The sequence below is a fragment of the Schistosoma haematobium genome, chromosome 3, assembly GCF_000699445.3.
Source record: "Schistosoma haematobium chromosome 3, whole genome shotgun sequence".
Lineage (NCBI taxonomy): Eukaryota > Metazoa > Platyhelminthes > Trematoda > Strigeidida > Schistosomatidae > Schistosoma > Schistosoma haematobium.
In genome coordinates, this window is record NC_067198.1 from 13,497,304 (window position 1) to 13,508,358 (window position 11,055).

An 11,055-nucleotide genomic window follows, 5' to 3' on the forward strand; every position below is an offset into this window, starting at 1 on the left:
TTTAGACAATGTGTGAAGCTGGAATTTTAAGGACCAAACCGTTTATTCTGTTACTTATCTAGTATCATACTTGCTTATCACAAGCCGGACATTTCGTATTGGTTGCCAAGCATAGCATTTAGTGAAGCTTAGTGACTTAAGTAATGTCTAAAAAAAGTACGAAACTACCAAGAATTGTGACCAAGAGAACTGAGTGGGAAAGTGAGATTGCCAAGATTTCAAGAACTGTAGCGTGACTGACCCCTGAACCTCATCTTACCTACATGGAAGTTTATTAATACTTAATATGGTGTTCTTGAAAAACACGTTTCCCACAAAACAGAGAGCAGCTACTGCGTAATTGCGGAACCAACCGGCAATCGATTACTAAATCAACGATGTTACAATTACTACGTGTGGGTGCTAACATGGGAATCAAAAGCACGGTATATAACCCAATCAAGTAGGAACAGTAAATAGGACGAGTTATCATTGGAATTATCACACCAACATACATCCAGTTGCTAATAATTGGGAAAGACAATAATATCCAGGTGAATTTTATATTGAATTACACTGAATCAACTTTTGGAGGTTCATAGTGATCTGGGCGAGAAACAGTTTCCCCAGGAGCGGCTGACTTTGACTCGCCATGAAGTTCCATCAACCGGGCAACTAAAAAATGAACGAAAACACAGTTGGACTTACGATCAGCTTTCGGTTTTTTTAGCACCTTAACCTTGCGAATAAATGTTTCACTAAGTGGATAAATCCACGATGCAGCCTTTCGAGCATCCTGTGCAATGGAGTCTGGAATACTGAAAAACTTAGCTGGAAATCTCAGACTTACAGCTTATTGACGACCTCTTTCAAGTCGCAGGTAGAAACTTCCTGTTGAATAATGTCGACAAGACGCGCACGTATTCGTTTAATACGTGTGCTCTGTGCGTAAGAATGGAGTCTTTCGGACCGAGGAACACTTGGAGTGAACGTGATTATGAAGAAACGGAGTAAGTATCCGTCTGTTGTCTTTACATCAACATGCGCTTCGATGGTTGAACGCCACTTGACAACAACTGAACACAACTTGTCTCGAGTAAGTTCCAGTCCATGAAAATTGGTTAGGCAGTGACGTCCCTGGACATCTTCAACCTGAAGTTTAAATTTGCGGAAGAATTCTTCATTCTTCTCGCTGAGATCTCCGAGACTAAGTGTAACTACACGACCTTTGAGTGCTTCACTGGCTATACGTGTGCCTTGAGTTCGTGTCACCAGTGTTCGTGCACAAGTTCTCTTGGAAAACATAGCTGGAGCCTTAATGTCATACCACTCCTTTTTGGTGAATGGGTCGGACCTATATAGATAAAGCTTAATAATTTAATATCGTACGTTTTCTTCTTCCCGCCCTTCTTTCCTCCTTTTGTAACTTTTTTCTGACCGCCGACTGCCATTATAATACCTGGGGGTAAACCGTTATAAATTTAACTCGAAATCCGAAGGGGTCAGATAAAGCATCAATACATGCCAACCACGAGACCTACCTGTGCACAGATACAACTGATGCGCCTCGGTGCTAATTTCAACAAGGTCAAAAGCCTTCAATCTTCAATTAAAAGCTGGTAGAAATTCTGAACATAATGATAGAAAATTGAGAAGTATATAGTTTCCACTCCCAGCGTTAATTTTCATATAACTGTGAGTGCCCTATTACTTCGTGAAACAAAAAGGTAATACTCAATTTTATTTCTTCTATAACTGCGCTAGCGTGTTTCAAAATGGCCGCAATATTCCTGACATATCTGGGTATTTTCGAAATGAAGAGTGTTTCTACATTTAGAACCCGTCCGAACTAGCTTTTAGCCCTGTTTTCCCATCCTATTGTTTTCACTAATACCCACAAGCAGTTTTTAACTAGTATCAACAAGCAAAGAACTCACCTACAGGATAAATACTCTTTTTGATGTTACCTGATTCAAAAGGTAACAACTGATATGTACACAAAGACTAAGACATTATTTCACCTAAATCTATGACTAAAGTGATTTTCAGTGGAAATTTTCGTGTCCGAACTATGCTGTTGTCTCTGTGCCGAAATGTAGAGGATTGTTTTCCATATAACCGACTCCAATAATTAGCATCCCGCTAACTAGTATCAAATGCATGCTAAATCCCCCAATACAATTATGGATTTACTCGAGATTTATTCAGAAGCCTGAACACCGGTTATAAAGATAGTTTATTATTAAAGATTGGTAAAATCCGCAAGAACTCCACCTGTAGCACTTCTAGAGTTACTGCCAGTCTCAGGCCCGGGCAAAGGAGGAAGGTTGGGCATAGGGTTAGCGACCCCACTTCGTAAAAAACTAAATAGCTAAAAAAACGCTTACCAGAAAAAATAATTCAGACCATTTTAACTCTGCCCTGGGAGTTAGAAGGTCTTCATTTAGAAGAATTATGACGCTTCATGGTGAAAGCCGAGTTCCTTCGAAAGCCACGAGGCCGATTCCCCTTCTAACAACCAAAGCAACAATTTTTATAGGTACATGGAACGTCCGGACAATGTGGGAGACCGGGAAGATCAGTCAAATAGGGGTGAATTTATCCGCAACGCAACCATGTAAACTTAATGTATCGCACAGGGTCATCTGTGCGTTCAAGCAACCACAGATTTTGTCACTTCGTAATGTATTTTTAATTAAATAACTAGGCTATGTTGTTAATTTTGCTCTGTTTTTAATTTTTATTCGCCACGTCTGACCGCGTTACACTGTACATTCATGCACGCTGATGTGATATTCCAAGTCATAGTGAGTTTACTCTCATAGTTGATTGTTTCCAGATAGACCGTCAGTGCATAATGTTACTGAAGGAAGGTTTGTTGTACTGTAAACTATGTTTTTATGAACAACTGACTGTTGTCTTCAGCCTGAAGGCAATATATATCCTTTATCTTCTGTAAGGTAAGTTCGACTGGCCTATATTTCATGTTTTGGTTTTATCGGCTTATGTCCATTTAACTACTTTGAGCAACATGTCTGTGAAAATGAAACAATAATTGTGACACTTGCTTAGTTTAGTAAGTAGAGCTGCCTGTTCCTAAAGAGTATACTGATTCAAATCAGTCTGATTAAAAATGAGAAAAAATGCCTTTGGTACTGTTGCTGTCATACATTATTTGATAGCTTGAAGTATGTTTGGTGTTTATTTCTAGACTGTACATCTATCACTGACCATATTTCATGATCATTGTCATTAAACAATTTCCACAGCAATAACATCGGTAGCAAGATAGCTAAGTGTCTGAGCTTTTAGTTGCCTGCAAAACAGCAGTATACAGTCTTAGAAGATGAGTGTTCTGTGTCTCAATTAAATGCAGCTGGCTGTGGACAAATGTTAAGAATCTTTTTGACAACTGGGACTTTTAGTTTATCAGACACTAACTCGGCTTGTATTTCTTCCTGTTAAACTAGACGCAGATGCATGGGAATACCTAAATGGGAGCAAAATAATAAAAGCATTGCGATACGGTACTAAGCCCATGTTATGCTTTGCACAAGTAATAGTAGCTGACCTGATATAATATTCATGAACTCAAGGTAAATCACAACTGCATAAATTCTTTGCTAAAAAAATGTAATTTGGTTATTTATCTATTCCACATTCCTGACTAAATTGATTACTATTTTCGCATTTAGAATGCAACAGGAGTGAGGCTTCACAGATCCTAGAGACTGTTTACGGGAGACCCAACTAACAGCAGATTGTAAAAGGGATGCTGGACGTCCGTTCTAGTCTCACAACCACTTCCAGTATTTTTTGAGTTACTTCTTCTACCCTTTCGTTTGGAAAAAACAACAAAGACTGCAGCTTAACATTACCAATGCAACTTTTAAACGGGAACTTGGTCTAAACCTTTGTTTGATATTCGATTTTTAATGAAAGTTCCTGAATAAATGTTTAAATCTAATGCTGCTTTGTTTTATCTACTTATTCGTTGCAAGAAACTTGTGATATACGAGCCTCTCAGCACCTAGCTTATATGTAGTAAATCTAAGTGATTTACTAAATATCTTCGTCATTTTCTTGGGAAACCTACAGACCCGGGTCCTCTCATAACTTATTCTAACCACCACAAGTTGTCACGGCGGCTGATGGACACGCGTTATGCATCCTAACCGTACCTGCGTCTAATCTCATAGCTCCCTAATCAAATGCCATGTGATAGGCAAGCAATGCCCCTACCCTCACTAATGGAACACGAGTAACTCAAAGGCACCCTGTATGGTACCTTACATTGGTCTACGCACCCACTTAGCTCTTTAGTGAGAATATTACTACAGTCCTGCTAAAAATCCCATGAACCCCCCTACCTCCATCAAAACAAATAAGTCTGTATTTGCTGCATATAGCCATTTTATTTTTCAGAAGTAAGATATAACAGTTAGAATTGGAGTAAAATGGCAGTATACAGCAGATGCACGTGGTACATATTTTCATCGATTAACTGAAATAGAGAATACGGATATTAGCTTAACGGGCTTAATTAGAAAGACTAGTGTCTATTTTGAACTTACTGCGTGAGAAAGTTATACTGGAACTATGGATAATTTAGGAATCTAGGTGTACGAAGCACTCAAACTGGGAGACAGTTGTCCAAAAATAATTCGAATATGAAGGTGAAAATTCGCAGGTACTTTTCATCGTAAAGGTGAACATATTAGGTACCGGTTGACGTCATAACGTAAAAAAACACAGATTTGCGAGTGGTGAGATATGATCTATAAAAAAGTGAGCTTAATAGCAGTTAATTACATTTTACTTCCTGATCACGACCCTTCGGCTTCCTTTTATGGCCAAAACAGCAAACACACACTACACACTGATAGCAGATTTTCGGCTTCTCAATGTTAAGCTTGCTTTAACGCACTACGTAACGAGTACAACCCCTCTATTACTGCTATATGACATATTTTTTATAACAAACGCACTGCAATAGATTGGTAGTATCTGTGACTTCGTCTATGGTTGTCGGAAGTCTGTGTCCTTTCGAAAACAACACTGATATCAACTACTGCTAGGCAATCAGTATTAGTTTGACTCGTTGGCGGGATAGTGTTGTCCATAATACTGAAGAAAATTGAAAACCGCAGATTGTTTCCTTTCATTTTGGCGATAACATCATAAAGGACAGTTAGGAACGAACATGCGGACAGTTAGTCACAGGCAGCAGCAACAATTATTTTAGCTAAAAAAACGGACTTCGTCTTTGGATAGCTAGAAAACAAGTCAGTAAAAAACCGATTACCATCTTAAAACAAAAGACTAGACAGCTTGGCCGAAGAAATACATTGACTTGAGTAGAAGCAACAAAAACCCAAAAAACAATGCTGATTCAAAGTAAATTTCACACCAACATATAGAACATTACACTAACTGCGGTATTTTAGCACACTGAAACATTAAATTACATAGCTACACAAAAGAAATAGCTGAAAGAAGCATAGGACGAAGAAAACCGACCGCCATTGCTTACAAAGATTGCGGATGTAATAATTCCTCCCCCATTCTGGTTGGTTGCTTAGCTGAAGGGCACATTTACGAAATTGAGTTGCGTTTAATTGCAGCCGTCAAATAGCAACGGAAATGAGGAGATACAATTTGGCAGTACTGGGAATCAGAGAAACCCATTGGATCCAAGCTGGACAACAAAGGCTAAATATGGGAGAGATGCTGCTATACTCCGGCCGCGAAGAGGAAGATGCTCCACACACTCAGGGAATTGCTCTAATGCTGTCAAAAGTAGCACGAAATGCACTTGTAGGATGGGAATCTCACGCATCCCGAATCATCAAAGCACCATTCAAAATAAAGAAGGAGGGGATGACAATCAATATTATCTAATGTTATGCACCCACCAATGATAGCAACGACGACATTAAAGATCAATTCTACGAGCGGCTGCAATCAATCGTAGAGAAGTGCCCAACAAAGGACCTCACCATTCTGATGGGAGATCTGAATGCCAAAGTCGGAATAGACAACACCGGATATAAAGACATCGTGCGACGACATGGACCGGGAGAGAGGAACAAAAATGGGGAAAGATTTGCAAATCTGTGTTCATTCAACAAATTGGTCATAGTGTGGGGTGTCCTACTTATATTGATGTAAGTAGTGTATGACGCGAGTCAGGAACGTAATGTCTGGCAGCAGAAGATGAGGGGAAGATCAAGTAAAGAAGCGCGAGAACACAATGCAATTTGTTAGAAAACGCATGAGCAATGGAATGGGAGACGATGGATTGATATTTGCAACAGAAACAGTCCAGTTTGATATGATGCATTAATATTTTGCAAATTGACGATTTACTATATGGTATTCAGATTTTATTGAAATAATCTGTAATTTTCGTGCTAAATACATTCGATTGTCCCCACCCGTGTGCTTGTTCACTACAATAGGAGGTACAATATTTCCACACAAACGTATACACAAAGCTACATGGATCTCGCCGGACCACACTACAGAGAACCAGATAGTTCATATCTGCATCAATAAAAAGTTCCGAAGGACAATGGAAGATGTGAGAACCAGGAGAGGAGCTGATATAGCTCCAGACCACCACCTAGTTGTGGAAAATTTAAAACTGAAGCTAAGGAAAAACTGGACAACTGGACAAACAGTATTACAAAGGTTCAGTACAGCCTTCCTTCGAGATACTGACAAACTCAATGAATTCAAGATGGCTCTCAACAACAGGTTCCAAGCCTTACAGGATCTACTGAAGGAAGAAGAAACTACTATGGAGGACAACTGGAAAGGCATCAAGGAAGCATTAACTTCAACGTGTCAAGAGGTTCTGGGCCTAAAGAAACACCATCATAAGGAATGGATCTCTATAGAAACACTGGACAAGATCAAAGAAAGGAAGAACAAGAAGGCAGCAATAAACAACAGCCGAACACGAGCAGAGAAAGTCCAAGCACAAGCTGAATACATAGAAGCAAACAAGCAAGTGAAGAAGAGCATTAGAGCAGACAGGAAGAAATACGTGGAAGAATTAGCAACGACGGCAGAAAAGGCTGCTAGAGAAGGAAATATGAAACAACTTAACGATACAACGAAGAAACTATCAGGGAAATACAGTAAACCAGAGAGGCCGGTCAAAGACAAAGAAGGCAAGCCAATCACTGAAATTCAACAACAGCGGAACAGGTGGGTGGAATACTCAGAGGAACTCCTGAATAGGCCGGCTCCAATGAATCCACCGGACATCGAAGCAGCACACATAGATCTTCCTATAGATGTCAACCCACCAACGACGGAAGAAATTAGAATGGCCGTCAGACAAATCAAGAGCGAGAAAGCAGCAGGACCCGACAACATACCAGCTGAAGCACTGAAATCAGACATCGAAGCAATCACAAGCATGCTTTATCTTCTATTCAGAAAGATTTGGGAGGAGGAACAAGTGCCGATGGACTGGAAAGAAGGACACCTCGTCAAGATTCCAAAGAAAGGAGATCTGAGCAAATGTGAAAACTACAGAGGCATTACACTACTGTCAATACCAGGGAAAGTCTTCAACAGAGTGTTGCTGAACCGGATGAAAGATGCAGTAGACGTCCAACTTCGAGAACAACAAGCTGGATTCCTTAAGGATCAGTCGTGCACAGATCAAATTGCAACACTACGGATTATCGTCGAACAGCCAGTTGAGTGGAACTCGTCACTATACATCAACTTCGTTGATTATGAAAAGGCATTTGACGGTGTGGACAGGAGAATGTTATGGAAACCTCCTCGACAATACGAAGTTCCTGAGGAGATTGTCAACATTATCCGGAACTCATACGACGGACTACAGTGCAAAGTAGTGCATGGAGGACAGCTGACAGATGCATTCCAAGTAAGGAGTGGAGTCAGACAAGGCTATCTACTATCTCCCTTCCTCTTTCTTCTGGTGCTCTACTGGATTATGAAGACCTCGACATCTGACGTAAAACACGGAATACAATGGACAGCTCAGAATCAATTAGACGATTTGGACTTCGCAGATGACCTAGCCCTCTTATCGCATACACACGAACAAATACAGATAAAGTCAGCCAGTGTAGCAGCAGTCTCTGCATCAGTAGGCCTCAACATACACAAGGGGAAAACCAAGGTCCTCAAATTCAAAGCGGAAAACAGCAATCCAATCACTCTTGATGGCGAAACTCTGGAAAATGTAGAATCCTTCACATACCTAGGAAGCATCATCGGTGAACAAAGAGGTTCAGATGCAGACGTAAATGCAAGGATTGGCAAAGCAAGGGTCGCATTCCTACAATTGAAGAACATATGGAACTTAAAACAACTGTCAACCAATATCAAAGGGAGAATCTTCAATACCAACGTCAAGGCAGTTCTACTGTATGGAGCTGAAACTTGGAGAACTACAACCACCACCATCAAGAAGGTACAAGTATTTATAAATAGCTGTCTACGCAGGATACTCAACATCAGCAACAGCCTTCTGTGGGAGAGAACAAACCAGCTTCCAGCTGAAGAGGAAATTAGGAAAAGACGATGGAAATGGATAGGACATACATTACGCAAATCATCAAACTACATCGCCAGGCAAGCCCTAACTTGGAATCCTGAAAAGGTGCGGAAATGAGGAAGGCCAGAGAACACATTATTTCGGGAAATAGAAGCAGACATGAAAAAGGTGAATAACAACTGGAAAGAGCTGGAAAGGATTGCTCAGGACAGGGTTGGATGGAGAATGCTGGTGAGCGGCCTATGCTCCTTCACGAGGAGTAACGGGCGTAAGTAAGTAAGTAGGTAAATTCCGCAAGCGTACAGGAAGCAAGCACATAGGGAAACCAAGTGTGTGCGTGTACGAGTGAGTGTTAAAAATCCATATATATTTATGAGTGTTAATCAAGTATGGATAAATTATTGATTGTCTGTGTATTACAACCAAAGGGAGAATAGATTAAAAATTAACATGTGCTCAATCATACACACACAGAAATTTGCATGGTGGATTAATTTTCTGGATTACAGTGAGCAGATAAAAAATACAGTAGTTGAATGTGCTTACTAGAGAACAAGCCGATCCTGTGACCTCAGTCATCCAGCTTCGACATGCTTCTTTCTCGTGGACACGCAAACCATCAAGCCCTAACTCGTGAATCATATCGAATACGCTCAGAATCATTAGGAAAAGCAACGCGACCGGAAATGAACGATGTCACCCTAGAGAATGATTATCTATTACAAAGAAATACGTGAAAAATGTTAGTCGAAAGTAGAAGAGATAGGATGTTTGGGACTTTCTCATTGACAAGTATCTGTGAAGTTTAATAATGATTTTGGTCGCCCATTCTACTAAGACATAACATCCATAATTATTTTTTCTTCTGAAGTTCCCACAGTAAGTTTGCTGAGTCACCAACTGAAAAATTCGGAATCAGCTATACTTACGGAAACTATCACTTGCAAGTAATAGTCCTAACTCATTAACTTGGAAACTAAGCTTCACTGAACCTGATACCCTCAAAGGCCCGCGGTAAGCGAAATCGAATAAATCAGGCGGGTTGCAAGTCGGATTGTTGAGTAAGCAACTGATTGTTGGTTTTCAAGACACGCTTGCTATTGTTACAATGTTACAACATAAAAAATTAATCACACTGACGATTTATCCACTCAAACTGTCAATAGTACATACTTCAACCTCACCAACATTTTTCCAGGAAATGATTTCTTCATTCTTTAAGGAAAATATCACTTTCATGAAGTATGTTCGGAACAGATAAGTGACAATGTAACTTGGATCCAGAGATGAACAATGTAATATAAAAATTATTTCCATTCTTATTTATTCTGATGATGACGCTAAAAGTACACTCAGTTAAAACAACTGTGAAACTAACAAGGGCCAGGACATAGGCCAATTCTGTATATCAGTTGCATACGCAAATGCTCATATCAGGTGCTAGAAGTAGCAACAATCAGCAGTTTTCGCTACTTCGCTAAATTGAAATTCTCCAACAGTAAGTAAGGTACAACAAATAACCGGAATAAACGGTCTACTCGTCCACCTAGAAAAAGGAAAACTGAACAAAACTGTCTCTAAGAGAATTCAGGAAACTACAAGTCATAAACTGTGCTTTGACCCACTGCTTTATGAGTCTGTAGTGGCACTGGACCATAACCACACAATTCTCAAAGCTGAATACGAGATTACTCGGAAAGTAGATAATCAATATCTAACGCGGAGAAACACCTAACGATGGAGAAGGCGCGAAAAATGAATTGAATGGTCTGGAGTTGGTCGGATGGCATGGCTCAGCCATGCAGGCGTGGTCCATCTGAATGTTACCTTATATCATCTATTCATATTAAATATATTGTTCCTTCTCTAGCCTAACCTTGTTCTACATCATGTATTGGTAATTGATACGATACAGTGAGTTGGTGTAATCGATGGTGTGACTTCCACGTAAGATCTTATAGATTAGGCAGTTATATCATGACAAATCTACAATTTTAGGATTAGGTCTATTATTAGAGCAGTACTAATATCATAGTAGACCATAATTCTACTAGTCTATTCAGCTTCATAATCCTTGTGAAGATGCCACATGTATTTGGAGTTTGACAACACTTTAACCAGTAACACGTACTATGAATCATGTACACAAAGTGAAATTAAAAGACAGAAGCAAGGAGGTTCGAAGATATATTTGATAGGCTATCGATATATCGAGGATCGTCTGATCTAATCTGGCTGGCGATTGCAAGGGATGTTGAGCACGGCGTTCCCACTCGTGATCTGGTGTGAATGCATGACCGAGCGCATTCAGCTAGGTGAGTCCATTAAAACTAAAGTGGTCAGCATTCAATGTCGAAGACTTACAGAGCTTTTGGATTCATTTACTGCTACACTTGGTTTACTCCACGTGCTCTTTTAAACAAAATTAGCCATGTTAAGTTCATTTTTCTGATTGAAATCCCAAGTGTAGTTCTAGTAACGTGAACACATTTGTCACTGTTCTCCATGAATTACAATTGTCTAAAGTCATT

General features: G+C 39.9%; 1 protein-coding gene across 1 annotated transcript; it reads right to left on the minus strand.

The window, feature by feature from the left end:
* Window positions 1-529: 529 nt before the first annotated feature.
* RPS3A (40S ribosomal protein S3-1) lies at window positions 530-1,739 on the minus strand. Its single transcript, XM_012939221.3, has 5 exons — window positions 1,521-1,739; window positions 1,369-1,464; window positions 830-1,333; window positions 688-797; window positions 530-654 (listed from the first exon to the last, which is right to left on the minus strand). The coding sequence occupies exons 2-5, from the start codon at window positions 1,428-1,430 to the stop codon at window positions 551-553; spliced, it is 780 nt and encodes a 259-aa protein (XP_012794675.2). The 5' UTR covers window positions 1,431-1,464; window positions 1,521-1,739; the 3' UTR covers window positions 530-550.
* Between the last annotated feature and the right edge of the window lie 9,316 nt (window positions 1,740-11,055).